Here is an 18571-nt window from a genome sequence, read left to right on the forward strand (position 1 = left end):
TTGATATCTTTGTTTGTTTAGGGAGTAGATCTGATAAGTTTCATTTTATTTGTTCCATGGACATACGTTGATTACATATGGCTAGTGATAAAGTAAAATTTCTATCTTTCAATGTTAATGGGCTGTTAAATCCAATTAAACGTACTAAAATCCTAACTAAAGTGAAAGCAGAACAAGCCCATATAGTCTACTTACAGGAGACCCACTTGACAGATAAGGAGCATGTAAAATTAAAGAGAATGGGTTTTACTAATTTGTTTTTTTCTTCATACAAATCAGGACATAGGAGAGGAGTTGCAATCCTTATTTCAAGCAAATTAAACTTTGAAAAAGTATCTGAAATGGGTGATAAAGAGGGCAGATTTATTCTAGTAAAAGGAAAAATAGATGGGAATTTGATCACCCTTTTAAATGTTTATGCCCCGCCAGAGAGTGATATTAGTTTCTTCCAAAGGATTATTAATATTATGGTAACAGAAACAGAAGGCCTTTTGATCTGTGGAGGGGATTTAAATATACACCTACAGCCAAAATTAGACTCGTCTAGCAGGAAAACGTATGATAGGAAATCCCCATATATCAAAGTGAATGCACTTTTTGAGGAGGTAGGATTAATTGACATATGGCGAGACCTTTTTCCTAATAGAAGGGACTATACTTACTACTCTGCTCCACACTCTCTTTATACAAGGATAGATTATTTCATAACATTTAGTAAAGATAAGGATAAAATACATACTTGTGGAATTGGGACGATAGATATAAGTGACCATGCACCAATATACTTATCCATTGATTTTAACCTACGGTTAAAAAATAATACATGGAAATTGAACTCAAGTCTGTTGAATGATTCGCCTTTTAAGGCACAAATTAAATCAGAAATTAGTCTCTTCTTAGAGTTCAACGATACCGGAGAAGTACCACCTCCCATACTATGGGATACTTTGAAGGCGGTACTAAGAGGGAAAATTATAGCAATAACTTCATTTAGGAAAAAAGATAAGAATAGAAAACTAGAGGAGTTGAATAAGAGACTAAAGGAACTAGAAAGAAGACATAAAAGGGACTCAGCACAGGATATATTAAGGGAAATCAAAAACATTAGGAATGAAATTAACAATCTAGCCACACAAGAAATCAAGAAAGATTTAATGTTTTTGAAACAGAGACACTATGAAAGTGGCATTAAATCTACCAAAATATTGGCGTGGAAATTGGAAAAAAAAGACAGCGGAAAATACAATTTATAAAATTAGGGACTGAAGAAAATATAATCTGATCAAACATTATTCAGCTTTAAATATTGTTCAGCTTTAAAGTTACTGTGCAACTGTGTAATAAAAATGTGCTCACGACTTTGGCCTTGAGAGCGATAAGAAGCGATCGCCTCATCCTGCAGGTGCAAGATATCTGCAAGCGAAGAGACTAGAACACCCAAGGCCGCTTTCCTTTTATGGAGTTGTTTTTCTGTTAATGCAGCACTTTCCTCACAACCCCCTCCTGTAAGTTTTAGAGAATATATACCCATCCTCACAGCAAATATTAGGAATCTCCTGATGTGAGCTGTGTTGAGAGGTTGTCTCTGTCTCAATAAAAGTTCACTGATTCCCCATCTGCAGCAGGTGTCCGGTTGTCTTCATTCTCCGCCAGCCTGGTTAAGTCAATTCCTCCTTAACATCTAAAAGAACCTATTTAATGAAGGAAGACGGGTTCACTTTGTGTTTAATATTATTCTATTGCTGTTGTTTTTTTTGTATCCTTCAATTGGCGTCACGGAACAGGATCCGCTCCAGGTCAACTGGAACGGATGGGAGGACATCGGCCGTGGTCTGAGTGAACGGAGTTTGGACAAAAGCTGTGTGCACACAAAAACAAGGTAAGCAGACCTTTTATTTCTGCTATATTGAACATTATAAAAATACTTAGTGTCCAAACTCCTAGTAATTCATAACCAAAATTGTCTGGCTTACTTAAGGCTTGTTGAGAATCAGACAAGTGAATAAGAGATAAGTGAATAAGAAATAAGTGAATAAGTGAATAAAGATAAGAGTGAACTGAGGTCTGACCACGGTTGCAGCCGACGGGTTGCTCTCCGGTGTCGGATATATACCTCAGTGCAGGTCTGGGACCTTGAAAGGGTTTATTAGTAACGCCTTTCTAAATAAATTAAAAGGTTAAAGGCCTTGAGAATATTTTTTAGTAATATTCTCTAAACTACAGAAGGGTTAGGAAGGCCCAGAGGACTTTATTAGAAAAGATCCTCTAAAACTTAAAAAGGAGAAGTACTGGTTGGAGTCCAAAGGAGGGGTCCCTTTGATCAATAGGAGAAAACGGATCTCTTCTTAAAACCCCGATGATTTTAGTGTTTTAAATGTTTTGATGTTCTGTTTGATATTGGACACACATAAATACACGCTGAATGCTTGCTGTGGAACACTGGGCAGGACAGTTTGGTTCTCCGTTGTTCACAGATTACACAATTAAAGGAACTAGGTTCCTCTTTTGGTTAAAATAATACACCACACATAGAATTTTTTTTACACATTTATTACATACATAAGGAGGGTAATGAGTGACTGCAGGTAATGTATGAAGTGTGAATGAGACGTGTGAACAAGGTGACAACCAACTAGCACCCCTATCAGGAAGCTCTAGGCAAGGTTACCCGCCAGACTCCGGTTTGGTAGAAGCTTGGTAACACCTGAAGGGATATTTCAGTGCTGACTCACCTTTAAAGCAGCGCCCCAGCTGTTAGTGCCTAACAGAGGCAGAAACCCAGCTGGCCCAAATTCTCCTTTAAAATCAATAAAAGAACACTCCTCCATTGACAGTAAAATGGATGGAGAATTAGATCGAGAAACTAATGATGATGGTTGGGGTCCCGGTGTTATTCTTAGCACATTGGGAGAACAATTAACATGTGTTGAGACAGTCATCAACTCCACACACCAGCCTAAAGAAGCAAAAAAGCAGAAAGAGTCATTGAGGAAAACAGCTGAAAGGTTAATGAAAGAAAAGGGAAAGGACGAGGGGAGTAGTGGTAACTGGGGAATAATTTGGCAGAATAAGGCTATGCAGGCAAAAGAGAAAGAGGAAGAAGCCAACTCAGCAGCAGCAGGTGCAGGTGTGATGAGCGGGGTGAGACACAGAAAGGAAGCAGATAAGCACGCAGGCCGCAAAGTTAAATTTAATCACTGGGTGTGTTTATGGGAAACTGCAAAACCACACATGAAGAAAAATAGGTCTCAGCCACCTCCCTATTCTGCCTCAACTCCTCCCTCAGCAGGCATATATCCGGTACTTAATATCTCTGGTGGAATAATGACTATTGGAGAAGAACCGCCCGTAGCTCCAACTCCCATAGATACCAAGCATTTTTGCCCAGGAAGCTCCTCTCTGTCGGCGACACCCTCAGCTAGTAGTAGAGCCCCCTCTTCCATGTCCCATTGTTTTGGAACCGGATCTGAGGGCCTAACTGACCCATTTGCGAGCGCACCATTTGCGGTTCGAATGAACAGACAGGAACCCACTGAACAACAATTAACTGATCTAGAAGCAGCATTACGCAGCTGCTTAAATGAACATAGGTCAGTGGTCCAGGTGAATAATCGTGTTGCGTCAGCCCCTCTTTCCCGGTCCAACCCCTTTGCCAGCACTCCTGTCGCTGTTAAAGGAGATCTGACCGCTACTGCAAAAACTGAGCCTGGCACTTCACCAAATGTCACAGTTACCATGTCTTTGGTGGGCCGTCAGGATCCGGAAACACAGATGAGTTTAGCCCACGTTTTTGCTGACACTGCTACCCCACCAGGCGGGGAAAAAACTGAGGATACTGATGATGAACTCAGTGACCTTAACAATACATCCCCCTCTACCCCTCCCAGTTTAGGATATCAGACTAGATCTAAGGGCCCTGTGCCTCAGCCTCCAGGCATATTTCCCCTGGTCCAGACTAAAGCGCAACGTAGACCAGTGTATCAACCTTATTCATTCGGAGATGTCCAGGCCCTAGTGGACAAACTCCCTGACATAACGGAGGGAGGGAATGCCTGGTTGGCTGGTTTGGATAAATACACAGCTGGACAGGACCTCGCACTGGGAGATTTTAGAGCTATTATAACTAGGTGCACATCCCGATCTCAGGCAGCGGACCTGGAACAAAATGCGGGTACTACCATGCATGAGAACGAGGTGCCACTAATGCAGGCCTTGAGGTTTATTGGACCGGCCCTGCGCAAACAATTCCCACCCAAAAATCAAGGCACCTTACAGAAATTTAAATGGGAGGGAAAGCAAAATCCCACCCATTATCTAAATCAGGCTGTTGAAGACTGGGTGAACCATACAGGTCATCACCCCAGTAGGACTTGTTCACAGAGCATGTGGTTTAGAAGGGCGGTGCTGAGGGGCATTCCGGAGTCAGTAAGCCAGAAAATGGAGGATAATCCTGATTTGCAGGACTGTGACTTTGCAATCTGGAAGAAACATTTGATTTTTAATCTTAACAAAGTGCAGATTAAGTCTGATGATAAAGCGGAGAGCGTCGAAGATTTACAGTTGCAACTGTTGAAGGTTCAGCTGCAGAAAGCTAAAAACGACCTGGGTGGAAAAGGTGACAAGCCTAAAAAGCAGCTTGTGGCCGCTGCGGCTCCCCCTCCTGGTCCAGTTGCCCCTGATTTGTATCCGAACCCATGGCCAACTGATCCACAGCCCCCCCAGTATGGTGCTTATCACTCCCCGGCCCCTTATGGGCAGAGAGGTTCCCCATTTGGAGGAAACAGAGGTGGTTTCAGGGGAAGGGGTCAGATGGGAGGTGGTAGGGGAGGCCAGATGTATGTTTGTTTCCGGTGTGGACAACCTGGACACTGGGCTAAAGCGTGCCCTTTGAACCCGGCTGCTGGAAGAGGCAGGGGAGCCCGTGGTGGGCCCTATCAGCATCCTGGCCACAGAGGTGGACCTCGTGGTGCTTTAGTTGAAGTGCCCCCGGCCCCACAGATGCCTGTGATGGGGTGGGAGTACTACGAGGGTGGTCCCCAGCTATAGGACACCCCACAGACTGCCCAGGACGGTGAAGGGACAACGGCGGACCCTATGCTGTCCATAACTGTAGATAGAAGAAGAAGCAGCTTTTTAGTGGACACTGGAGCTACGTACTCCACCATTAAGGATGTTGCTCGTGAAAGACTTACTGACACAGTGATTACAGTGGTGGGCATATCTGGGGAACCTAAAACTCTGCCTTACACCGTGCCCCTCCCCACAACGGTTGGAGATCAGACTTTGTTACACAGCTATGTTTGTTCAAAACAGGCGCCTGTGAATTTACTGGGAAGAGACTTGTTGATTAAATTAGGAGCCACAATACTCTGCTCTTCACAAGGCCTAACTGTGACTCTCCCTACTGGGGTTGTGCTTCCCTGTTCTGATGGGCCAGAGGGAGGTGGTCAGTTTCTGCTGCAACCCTCCTCCTGTTTGACGGACTCTGCTGACATCTACTGGGCATTATTGGAAGTTGAAACACCTGCTGAACCAGGAGTTTGTACTGCTTTTCAGCAATGGCGGCCGTGGCTCTCACTCCTACATCCTTATGTCCCTCCCCCTGACCCACCTCATGTTACACTGTTTTATGACAGGCATGACACCACCTGGTACCAGCACATGTTCCAAGAGCAGTGTGAGGGGCGGGCTTGGTCTCTGAACATGTCGTGCATTTTTGCGGCACCGGAGGGAGTGGCAGCAGCGGTTACTTTTACAACAGATCAATTACAGTGGTACATGATGTCTGATGAGGCAGCTCCCCATGTGTCACTGGCCTTACATCCTGGACACCAGGCTAAGGAGCTGGGTGGAATGGTTAAACGTTCCCTTGCGGCCACTGACTGGACACCTACAAAACTCCCACAGGTTTTGTTTTCTCCATCTACCAAGACATACCAAATTTTAAATGATTGCTTTAATTCCTCAACACTGCAACATCGAGTGGTCAGCGGGTCACATGGAAGAGAACACACAGACCACTGTGATGCTGCGCCTTTACTCGACTCTCTTCCAGATTGTTTGTGGTCCCTTGGACCCACAGATGTAGGTTTAGTTGATGTGGAGCCAGTCTCTTTTCAACTGTCATCTGCTACCCCTTTGTGGCAGCCTCAGTACCCACACAGACCGGAGGCTGAGGCTGGGATTGCAGAAACAATTTCTGGTTTGGTCACTGCCGGTGTCTTGGAGCCCTCCTGCTCTAAGTGGAACACGCCCATCCTACCCGTTGAGAAAAAAGGCACGGGGAAGTTCAGAATGGCACATGATTTGAGAAGGATTAATGCCTTACTTGGCACTCCTACTTTGCCTGTGCCTAATCCTTATGTTGCCTTGACCAACCTCCCACCATCTCATGCCTGGTTCACCTGCATTGACTTGGCTAATGCCTTTTTCTGCCTCCCACTTCATGAGTCACTGCGTGACATTTTCTCATTTACATTTAGAGGCCGACAATGGCGTTACACTCGCTTACCACAGGGATTTGCCCTCTCCCCAGGACTGTTTAATCAGTGTTTGAAAGAACTTTTACAAACCAGCCCACTACCATCTGACTGTATGTTAATACAATATGTGGATGACCTTTTGCTGTCTGCCCCCACGGCTGACATCTGTTTGGAGGCCACCAGAGTGGTACTTCACCACCTGGCCAACACAGGTTTTAAAGTGAGCAAAAACAAACTACAGATTGCAAGAAAACAGGTTTCTTTTCTAGGCCGCATGGTCTCACAGTCCGGTATTTCCTTGTCCCCAGAACACAGGAACTCCATTTTGCACCATCCAAAACCTCTAACTGTAAAAGACATGTTGTCATTTTTGGGCCTGACTGGTTACAGCAGGACCTATGTCCCAGACTATGTTGGCCTTACTTCCCCTTTGCGCGCTTTGGTAAATGAACAAGGCATGAGAAACCTCTCTGCTCCCCTCTCATGGACTACAGAAACAGAACAGGCGTTTATAAAGTTAAAACAACAGCTTTCTGTCGCCTCTGACCTTGCTGTGCCAGATTATGCTTTGCCTTTTCATCTTGATGTTTCTGGAACTGGAACCCATATCAATGGTATCCTGTTCCAGAAAAAAGGGGGAGAGAGAAAAGTGTTGACATATGTAAGCGTAATGCTTGACAACACTGAAAAACGCCACCCACCGTGCACACAACACGTTTCTGGACTTGCAAAAATCATTCAGAAAACAGCACACATAGTGATGAACCACCCACTAAAAATTTTGACATCACACAGTGTGGTGGCCTACGTCTCCTCACAGGCCTTCACACTCACTTCACTCAGGCAGAGACGCCTCAGTACCATTTTGGAAGCACCACACATCACCTACTCACATGAAGGCATAAACATGGCTGATCACATGGGATCGGGGGAACCACATATGTGTGAAGAGGTTGTGCAGGTACAGGAGAAAATCAGGCCAGATTTGCAGGCAGAACCTCTAATGGATGCAGAAAAAGATTGGTTCACAGATGGATGTTGTTTCAGAACTGAAAGTGGAATGTTGAAGGCTGCATGGGCAATAGTGGAACAGACAGACATGAGATGGAAAACAGTGAAGGCAGAGCAGTTGACAGGACAACAGTCTGCACAGAGAGCTGAACTGAGAGCGGTGATTGAAGCCTTAAGGATGGGAAAGGGACAGAAAGTGAATATATACAGTGATTCAGCTTATGCTGTGGGAGCAGTGCATGTGGAGCTCAAGCAGTGGCTAAGAGCTGGTTTTTTGACAGCCAGCGGAAAGCCTATTAAACATGAGATAGAAATGAGGGAATTAGCGGAAGCACTGTTGTTACCTGTTAAGGTGGCAGTGGTAAAATGCAAAGGACACAGTGCCGGATTGGATTTAGTGGCATTAGGTAACAAACAGGCCGACTTAGTAGCTAAGCAGACAGCTGGTTACTTACCCTCCCTGATTATGGTAATGGACCCAGAAGCCACACCCCCTCCAGAAAGACCACCCATACAACTAGGCCTAGCCACAATCAGAGAGTTACAGGACAAAGCCAGCCCCCAGGAAAAATCATTATGGGTAACAAGAGGGGCCACAAACACAGATGTCTGGCGTGGCCCAGATGGAAGGCCCATTCTACCGCCAGGGGTCAGACAGACAGCAATGGAAGAGGCACATGGAGTGGGGCATGTGGGACCTGCACAAATGATGAGGAACTTAGCCGTCTGGTGGCACCCTTATCTAAAAGACATGACAAAATACATGGTTAAAACCTGTAAGGAGTGCAACCAATTTGGAATCAAGCCCGCCTTCAAGCCAATAGCAGGGTACTTCCCCATCCCACTTTGCCCAGGGAAAGAAATAATCATTGATTACACAGACATGGTGGACAGAGTAGGTAGTTACAGGTACCTGCTGGTGGCTGTGGATGCATTTTCAGGTTGGCCAGAAGCCTGGCCGACAGCAAGTGAAAACAGTAGAACTGTGGTGAAGTGTCTGATTAATCATTATATACCACAGCATGGGTTTCCCGAGGTCATAAGGTCGGACAATGGTTCACATTTCAGGAACCACGATCTGCAGAGGGTTGAAGCCGCATTAGGTTTGAAACATAAGTTTGGCTCAGTTTACCACCCCCAGTCCCAGGGGAAAGTGGAAAGGATGAATCAAACTCTAAAAACTAAATTGGCTAAAATCTGTGCACAGACCAAATTAGATTGGGTTAAGGCATTGCCTCTTGCATTAATGTCCATAAGATGCTCAGTAAATCAAACCTCTGGTTACACTCCATTTGAGTTGGAGCATGGCAGGCCTTTTCCTGGCCCCTCCTCTCGCCTGTTAATGTCGGATGAAGCTGATTCAGACCTCGATCCGAGGACATATTATAACATGCTCCGCAGTTTTGTTGCCCAGTATTCCTCACAGGTCGCTGAAAGAAACCAGCAAGAGCTGAAAGAGGCGGCTACACCTGGAATGGACTACGTCCTCCTGAAAGTCACAAAGAGAAAGTGGGCTGAGCCTCGCTGGACAGGCCCTTACCGCATAACAGAGCGGACCTCCCACGCTGTCAGGCTCGAAGGGAAAGGTGACACCTGGTTTCATTACACACAGTGCGCTGCTGCCACCGAACCAGGAAGAACCTTGAGAGAGGTGCAGAAGGACCTGTCAGAAGGAGCTGCAACAGCATCACCAACCACTTGAGGGAGCCAAAACTCAACCTAAAAGCCGGCTGGTTACAAAAGGGGGTGTTCTTCATACTGAACTAAACATTTTTATTTTTCTATTTTTAACATCTTTTATGACTTTGCTTTTATATTGGCTTGAGTTTTTAAGATTTACATTTTACATTGCAATAGTTTTAACCGCTGAAAGCTCATTTAAAGTTGTGTCACTGATACTTTTTGTTGCTCTTTAACTCCTAGAACACGCCCTTGGCGAGGTGGGGGGAACTGGACCACCTTTCTCTGCCCCATCATCCTCTATTAGAAGACTTCCAAGCTAAGTAAACATGTCTTGGCCCTTTCCCCCTGAAATGACAGGCAGGCAAAGATGTTGCGTCTTTGTTTGCTTCCTGGCCCTGGGTCTCATTCCCATTGGCATAATCCTGATCTGTGAAGGGCCCCCGACACTTCTGACACCTTCAAGTTCAAAAGCTTCGCCCCCTTCTGACAGTCCCAACCTGACAAATGTAGCCCCTAGGGTCTTGCCCACCACTTCCTCTCCAGTCTTGCCCACGCCCGATCCATTTAGAAAGAAACGACACACGGTTACCTCCTGCACCCCAAGTACGACTAGAATGATTACTCTCTGTGTCCCCAACAATAAAAGTTGGGTAGTCGAAATAGATTTCGCTAGCTTCCCAGTCACTCCCGTCACCAAAGACCAAGGGGGGGATCTTTTTAACCTTGCAGTACATCTCTCCTCCTCAGTGTGGTATATAACCCTGGGAGGTTGGCATCAGTGGAAGTGGTCCAGTTTAGTGTCAGAAACGGACCTCGATTGGTCCAAGCACTCTAGGGGTCAGGCTTTGCACTGGAGAAACCAAAATATGCTCAGAATAGCAAAAAAACCGGATCTTTCAGGCTTAATTTTTACCCTAAAGGATCTGGCCTTGACCTCCTGTCAACAATTTATACTTGCCCCTTGGACTGATCGCACCGCCCTGTATTGGCAAATGGAAATATGCCCTAGCGTTGGTGCAGCTCCAAGCTCTGTAGTTAAAGATGATAACCCCACCTTTAATGGCCCTCCGGTGACATATACAAACGGGGGGAGAAACGGCCGAATACGCATTGTAGACACAAATAAAATGTCTAAAGATGACCTCTTCCAAATTCTAACCGGTATTTCTGGAGCAACAAACAACTGGTTACTACTAGCTGAACAAGCTGCTGACAAGACGGCTTCCGACTGCATAGTATGTATGGGAGCCCGCCCCACTTTAAGAGTTGTACCGGCGCCAGTCAATAGTGCATGCCTCCTGCATCTTATGAACAATACAAAACGAGGTCATTGCTCATATCTGGAAAACCACTTTCCTAAAACTCAACGCTCGGTCTCTAATAAACCACCTTTCTTTTCTTCAGATGTAGCTGTGAACAATTTCACTTGTATTAACCTGACTGGCAATGCAGTAAAACTAGGTAGCTTGAACTCTTCTTGGTGCACTGAGATGACGGTTATGAAACCAAACTTCCGACCTACGGCTAGGGCTGATTTGTGGTGGTGGTGTGGCAATAACAAGTTATATGATGGTTTCCCTCGGGATGCGTCAGGTCTTTGCGCTCTCATAACTCTTATTTTACCTGTTTTAGTCACTCCAGTAGATCTCTCTATAAAAGTACACGAAGTTGGCCTCCCATCCTCCTCTGAACGCCGCTCTAAACGTTCTCTAATCCCAGGTTCAGCTCATAATCCAACCTATATTGATGCTGTAGGTATACCCCGTGGGGTCCCCGATGAATATAAACTGCGAGACCAGGTTAAAGCAGGATGGGCCTCGATACTTTGGATGGTTGAAATAAATGCGAATGTAGACAGAATTAACTACATTCACTTTAATGTGCAACTGTTGGCTAATTACACTCGAGATGGTTTTGAAGCTGTGCATGCACAGTTATCTGCCACTTCCCTAATGGCTTTCCAAAACAGGGTCGCAACGGATTTTCTCCTCGCAGAAAGAGGCGGAGTCTGCAGCCTTTTTGGTCAGGAGTGCTGTACCTATATCCCCAATAACACAGCTCCTGATGGTTCCCTCACTAAAGCTATTACTGGTCTCACAGCTCTTACTGTTAAAATGAAGGAACACTCGGGCGTTGATACTGCCATGTGGGACTCTTGGCTTAACATGTTTGGCAAATATAAGGCCCTTGTAGCTTCCATCCTAGTTTCCATCTCAGTTTTTGTTGCTATCCTAGTCACCTGCGGTTGCTGTTGTATTCCATGCATTCGATCCCTCTTCCAGAGACTGATTGTTACAGCTCTCACTCCTGAGGATAAGGATCTCGCCCGGCAGATGCCTTTATTGGCTAGTCAACTTCCCACCTCCTCGCCAACGGATGATGAAAACTCTGATCGTGAGGGTGACGAACATTATCGTCTTTCTCTTGTTTAAATTCTTCTAGAATGGTTGTTTCTCTGTGGTGTTTTGTATTAGGCTTGTTATTAATTGTTTCCCTCACCCACTTCCTCTTAAAGGATATATCTGGTTGAACTGTGTCTGGTCGGGTTGTGAGGGTTAAGCGATGTTCTCAGGGTCTCCGGACTTAAGCCTGAGCGAATGTGTACTCCCACCACTGGATATAAATTGTTTTTTTTTTTTTTCCACACCCCTTCCTCACGTTTTACCATATTCACTTTTGAATGTCCTTAGCAGTTACCGTTCTGGGTTTATTTTACGGTTGATTTATTCTTTCACATTTTCACGTTTATATCTCTCATTATTATAGTATGCTCTGTACTCTCCACATTTTTATCATTACTTATGCTTTTTGGTTGCTGAGTTACAGAAACTGTTAATTTTGTGTCACTACCCTGGTTGCACTGACTCGTTGTATCCGTGTGTGCAGGACAGCTGTTACTGTTTTCGTCGGGAACCGAGACTGCTTGCAGCCGACCCCTGGGCAGGGTGGTGCCTGGACTCTTTTCTCCTCATCTGCAATGACAGATAAAGACAAATGATAAGACCCGAGGAGTTTTTCGAGCCAGGCTTCGACACGTCTCTGTGTTCCTTTGAATGTTACTTATTTTTGTGTGTTGACCCATTTAAGATGGGTCAAAAGGGGGATTTGAAGAAAATATAATCTGATCAAACATTATTCAGCTTTAAATATTGTTCAGCTTTAAAGTTACTGTGCAACTGTGTAATAAAAATGTGCTCACGACTTTGGCCTTGAGAGCGATAAGAAGCGATCGCCTCATCCTGCAGGTGCAAGATATCTGCAAGCGAAGAGACTAGAACACCCAAGGCCGCTTTCCTTTTATGGAGTTGTTTTTCTGTTAATGCAGCACTTTCCTCACAACCCCCTCCTGTAAGTTTTAGAGAATATATACCCATCCTCACAGCAAATATTAGGAATCTCCTGATGTGAGCTGTGTTGAGAGGTTGTCTCTGTCTCAATAAAAGTTCACTGATTCCCCATCTGCAGCAGGTGTCCGGTTGTCTTCATTCTCCGCCAGCCTGGTTAAGTCAATTCCTCCTTAACATCTAAAAGAACCTATTTAATGAAGGAAGACGGGTTCACTTTGTGTTTAATATTATTCTATTGCTGTTGTTTTTTTTTTATATCCTTCAGGACCTAAGTACAAAAGTGATAAAAAATAAATTAAATGAAATACAGGAAGCCTTTGAAAGATTCTATAAAACCCTATACTCTGAAGCCCCTGGCGGGACTGAAGCTCAGATTGATAGCTTCCTGAACCCTCTAGACTTACCCACTTTAGATGAAGAACAAAATCAAACAATGATAATGAACATAACTGAAGAAGAATTAAAAGCTGCAATTAGGCTTAAATTAAGTAAATCACCAGGACCAGATGGTTACACGGCAGAGTGGTATAAAGAATTTAAAAAGGAACTGATACCTGTTTTATTGCCTACATTGAATTGGGTCTTGAAAAAGGCACAAATGCCCCCCAGCTGGAAGGAGGCAATTATCTCAGTTATACCAAAAGAAGGCAAAGATAAAATGGAATGTGGATCTTTCAGGCCAATCTCCGTTCTTAATGTGGACTATAAACTTTTCACATCTATCATGGCCAAACGGCTAGAAGAGTTCCTACCAACATTGATATGTAATGACCAAACTGGTTTCATACATCAACGCCAAACACAGGACAATATACGAAAGACACTACATATTATGGACCATATACAAAAACATAAAATCAAAGCAATTGTGATGAGTGTAGACGCTGAAAAAGCCTTTGATTCCGTCAACTGGAAGTTCCTTTACAGGGTATTATATAAATTTGGCTTTCATGATACGATTATTAAAACTATACAAGCACTATACGATAATCCTACAGCCAGGATTAAAATTAATGGATGCCTATCTAACAGTTTTACCCTAAAAAGGGGCACTAGACAGGGCTGTGCATGGTCACCGTTACTTTTCGCATTATACTTGGAACCACTAGCTCAATTCATTAGGCAAAACGAAGACATTAAGGGAATTTCTATCAAAGGGATGCAATATAAACTGGCTTGCTATGCGGATGACATTTTGGTCTACCTTGGACACCCAACATATTCTTTACCCAAACTGATGCAATCATTTGAACAATACGGCCAATTATCAGGCTATAAAATTAATATAGGTAAAACCCAGCTACTCTCATATAATTATAGCCCACCAGAAGAAATAAAATGTAGTTATCCCCTGGTATGGCAAACGGAGTCTTTTAAATATTTAGGCATAAATTTACCGAAAGATCTTACAAAATTATTTGAACAGAACTACCTACCCTTATACAAAAAAATAAAGGAAGATATAGTAAGATGGAACTTAATTTACGGTGGCCCCTAGAGACAAAGCACGTAGAAACTCCAAAACACGTAGAAACTCCAAAACACTTGCAAAGGTATTCTCAAAGAATACCTGGGCAGGTGGAGGCAACATAGTATTTCTGCTTTTTATAGGATTTGTGCTTAACATAGTATTTCTGCTTTTTATAGGATTTGTGCTTAACATAGTATTTCTGCTTTTTATAGGATTTGTGCTTAACATAGTATTTCTGCTTTTTATAGGATTTGTGCTTAACATAGTATTTCTATATATTTCTGCCAGGTCCCCAGGGAGCCAATCCTCTGTGAGGACTCAGACATTCAAATGCACATATCAGGGCCTGCACGGCTTCCCAGCCAGCCAATCATATCTGAGGTCTTCCGTTTCCTCTCTCGTCATATCTCCGCGACTGAGATACAAAGAGCAATGAAAATCGCAGTCAAAGTACACCAAAGTCCGCTGATTCACCCAGTACAAGAACTATGCTTCAATCCACCTAGTTTTTTGGGTTACACAACGTTTTGTAACTCCAAAAAACAGCGTTTTTTGCCTCTCACCGCGATCTAATTCTGACTGCTCATTAGTGATGGGTCGTTCGCGAACGAAATGGCTCTTAGAGCCGGCTCTTTGACGTGAACGACGCGAGCCGGCTCCTTATCGCGAGCCGTCACGTGGGGGTTTTTTTTTTTTTTCTTTCTCTCAGCCTCTCTCTCGCACTTTTTTTCCGCTTCACTCTGCACGCGAGCCTTGTGCTTTACGCTGGGCAGAGGGGGGAGGGGCGGTAGTTACACTCAGTAGCACAAGAACAGAGCCAGAGAGAGAGAAAGAGAGGCAGGGACAACAACATTAGAAAGGTATAGTAATCATCCACAACTATTTTCGGTTGCAGATGATAAAGGATTGAGAAAGTTTATTTATCCAGGTCCATATGACAGAGAATATGCATGTTCTTTTAGTTTTCATATTATAATTTATATTTAATTGTGTTGTGGTTTGCAGTGTTTTGTGTTCTTTTCACTTTAAATTTGTGAAAGGAAAAAGCTGAAAATTTAAATAGTTAAAACTTGAAATGTGAATAGTTGATTTTTGTATTATATGATTTATTTATTACATTTTATGTGGAGTGAATAAATAAAAGTATATTTACGGTGGCCCCTAGAGACAAAGCACATACAAACTTCAAATCACGTACGAACTCTGAAGCATGTACAAACTCCAAAACACGTAAAAACACGTACAAACTCCAAAACACGTAAAAACACGTACAAACTCCGAAGCACGTAAAAACTCAGAAGCATATAAAAACTCAGAAGCACATAAAAACTCAAAACACGTACAAAAGACAACAGAAGTGCTCCAGGATGCTGGGCGCAGTGTTGAGCCTTTGTTATCTTGTGGCTACACAAGCCAGCAAGTACCAACGACCGGATTTGGTGTGTGGTAATAACAGGTAAATGAACTTTTTTTTAAATTATTTGAATATATATATGAGTGCCTGTGTATAAATACACAAACAATACACACATGCTTTCAATTGTGTCATTTAAGTGATCTAGTAGCTCTGCTTTGGAAGTTCAGTTCATGCTAGAAATGTGTTTTGGAGTTTGTACGTGTTTTGTCTCTAGGGGCCACCGCATATATTTATATATAAACATATATAAATAAAAACCACTTGTTTTCCTTTTGTGCATAATTTTATATTATTGTTAATAATAAATTAATTAAAGCAACAAAACAACCTGAAGAGCCGGTTCGGAGCCGAAAGAGCCGGCTCTTTTTAGTGAGCCGAACCGAAAGAGCCGGATCTCTAAAAAGAGCCGGAAATCCCATCACTACTGCTCATTGTCCTATTTTTTCAAAATGCCCGCTCTCTTTCCCAGTGGCGCAGTTGGTAATGACACGGGTCTTCAAACCAAAGGTCGTGGGTTCGATTCCACCTTGTCAACATTTTTTTTCCCTACAAATTAATACACTGTCACAGACCAGTAATTCATATTCATCATTTATTACAATTCTGCAAACTTTTATGATTTTACCAGCTATTCTAATATGGACCTCACATTCTTGTTAACACTCCATGGCACAAATACTCTTCCCTTTAGGCTCTGTGTATGTGCGTGTGTATCAATATTTCTCCCATTTTAAAGTATTACTCCTCCATAATTGTATTTCTGTTAAATCAAAGTACTTTTACTACATCTTAGTACTTCTGCTCAATCATAGTATTTTTGCTAAATCATAGTATTTCTGCTACTTTTTGGTACTTGTGCTAAATACAGTATTTCTGCTAAATCATACTATTTCTACTATATTATATTTTTCTTTCTAAATATAGCATTTCTGCTATATAATTGTATTTCTGCTATGTTATAATATTTGTGCTAAACCAGAGTATTTGTGCTGAAACAGTATTTCTGCCAAATGATCGTATTTCTGTCAAATTATAGTATTTGTGCTAAAACATAGTATTAATTTAAAATTACAATATTCATAGTTCATCACAGTGTCTCTGGTAAATCACAGTATTTCTGCTATCTTGTACTATTTTTCTAAATCATAGTGTTTCCGTAATGTTTAAGTATTTTTGGCTAAATATATTCTTTCTGTTATCTTACACTATTTCTCCTAAATTCTTGTATTTTTGAGAAGTTATCATGTTTCTGGTAAGTTACAATATTTCTGCAAAGTTCTGCTATGCTATTGTATTTCTGCCAAGTATTATGTTTCCTCTAAGATATTGCAGTTCTGCTAAATTATTCCATTTTAGCAAACTTCTTTTGCTTCTGCAAAGTTTTTACAATTTCTGCAACTTTTCAGCTTTTTCAGCTAGTTTTTGCAGACAGCTTCAGCTTAAAGCATCCACACTGCATTTTCACAGGAAATGCAAATTTTTCAAGTTAACAAATGTTATAGTTTCCTGATGATGATCATCTTGTCTTTCTCTGACTCTCTCTATCTCCAGGGGACGACGGTGATGCCGTGTAGATTTGACTGGCACCAGACCGGCAGTCAAGTTATCATCTCCATCTATGCAAAGAACTCCTTGCCAGAGCTCAGTTATGTCGAGGCCAACAGCACCACGGTAGAAACCACAAAGACATGTTCTACCTCTCACATATACACCCCATCATATCTCTAATTATGACTAATGTTGGTAATAAGTAATTCTCTGATTGTCCCAGGTGAACATTCATGTAATGTTTGAAGGAGATAAAGAGTTTGAACAGAAGATCATTTTATGGGGGGTAAGTGACCACCTTGTGTTTCATTATAAACTTTGTTTGTGCTTTAATATTAAGCTGTATTGCATGATCACTGTTGATTTTACTTTGACTATTGTTAAATGATTAATATTAATATAGCAGCACATGTTTTTGGAAAGTTACACATTTGGCGCCCTCCAGTGGTAGTAACGATATAAAATAGAATTAAAAACCTAAAAGACGCCATCCCTTTTCTTGATCCTATCAGGCTGTGGAGGTAAAAAAAACAGTGCGGTGAACCTGTTGGCTTCTAAGATGGAGGTGTCTCTTAAGAAGGCTGAACCAATCACATGGGCCCGTCTGGACCTGCCCTCCCTGCCACAGAATCAGGAACAGGAGGACACCAATCACACATAGGACACTCAGAGCTCACTTCCAGCTTGTTTCCCTCTTTAGTCTTTTGTCGCCTGTGTGTCTGTCCTTCCCTTCAGTAGTGTCACTGTGGCAAATCTGATTTCTTTCACTTGACCTCCTTTTAAATCAAATGTTTAATGTCAGACCTTTTATTAAAAGTAAACAGATGAAACCTCAAACCTTGCACTAACACTGGCAATGTACTGTAGCTTTAATCAAGGCTTAAGGGATATAACTGTGGTTAGGCAGCTTATTTATCTAGCCACATGGATGAATCAATTTTAGTCTTAAGTTATCTCTTTGATATTTTTCTCTAATCCCAAAAAGATTGATTCTGTTCATCTGGATTTAGCGTTTTCAGTGGCAGAAACATTCCAAGTCACTTGGATAAGTGACTCGAAACTTATCCAAGTGACTTGATAAGTCACTTATCAAGTCACTTGGATAAGTGACTCAAAATGTTTCTCCCACCGGATTTCCTTACCTGGATGATTGAGCATGCATCAAGACATTTTTCTCTAATGAGTATGTGTTGTTGTCAGCCTCCACAATATGGAATTCATGTGTTATTTCTGTGCATTCTCTTTAGGTGTCCTTATACAAAAATCACACAAAGAAGTCACAAAAGATATTTATGAGTGTAAGAACACCAATGTTGTTTCCAGTTAACACAGTATCAGATTTATTCACCCTAACTGTATGGATTATATTTTATATTATTATTTGTGAAATTATTGTCATATTTTTGCCTTTACACTGTAACTTTTCCTGATTGTCACTTAAGCTTTTTTTTTTTTTTTTTTACAACTGTTCGAATGTCTGGGCTTCATTGCCTCGTAATGTCATCCCTTGTATGTCATAACTTTGACAGCTCAGCGTTTTAAACATAGGATAAATGTTTGACAGTGTTTCCACAACATGAGATCATTTTATCATGCAATAAACTTTGCTGTG

General features: G+C 42.4%; 2 protein-coding genes and 1 long non-coding RNA gene across 3 annotated transcripts; all 3 read left to right on the plus strand.

Moving 5' to 3' along the window:
• The first annotated feature begins 2151 nt into the window (after positions 1 to 2151).
• Positions 2152 to 5046, plus strand: LOC146559580 (uncharacterized). Its single transcript, XM_085245655.1, has one exon. It carries the CDS (start codon positions 2839 to 2841, stop codon positions 5044 to 5046), a length of 2208 nt encoding a protein of 735 aa, XP_085101781.1. The 5' UTR covers positions 2152 to 2838.
• Positions 5047 to 9502: 4456 nt separating this feature from the next.
• Positions 9503 to 12640, plus strand: LOC146559581 (uncharacterized). The gene has a single exon (XM_085245656.1). The coding sequence runs from the start codon at positions 9503 to 9505 to the stop codon at positions 11606 to 11608; it is 2106 nt and encodes a 701-aa protein (XP_085101782.1). The 3' UTR covers positions 11609 to 12640.
• A 3995-nt stretch (positions 12641 to 16635) lies between these two features.
• LOC146559582 (uncharacterized) lies at positions 16636 to 18568 on the plus strand. Its single transcript, XR_014888363.1, has 3 exons — positions 16636 to 17082; positions 17183 to 17245; positions 17472 to 18568. It is a non-coding gene; the product is annotated as an uncharacterized LOC146559582 (long non-coding RNA).
• The last annotated feature ends 3 nt before the right edge of the window (positions 18569 to 18571 follow it).

This window comes from Mchenga conophoros, linkage group LG14 (assembly GCF_057382185.1).
Source record: "Mchenga conophoros isolate Kocher_MC1m ecotype Shallow Benthic linkage group LG14, M_conophoros_male_GT1.1, whole genome shotgun sequence".
NCBI classification, from domain to species: domain Eukaryota; kingdom Metazoa; phylum Chordata; class Actinopteri; order Cichliformes; family Cichlidae; genus Mchenga; species Mchenga conophoros.

What these genes read in the sequence shown, in the direction of transcription:
- LOC146559581 (XM_085245656.1), top strand. Translation starts at nt 9,503, where the DNA reads ATGTCTTGGCCCTTTCCCCCTGAAATGACAGGCAGGCAAAGATGTTGC.
- LOC146559580 (XM_085245655.1), top strand. Translation starts at nt 2,839, where the DNA reads ATGGATGGAGAATTAGATCGAGAAACTAATGATGATGGTTGGGGTCCC.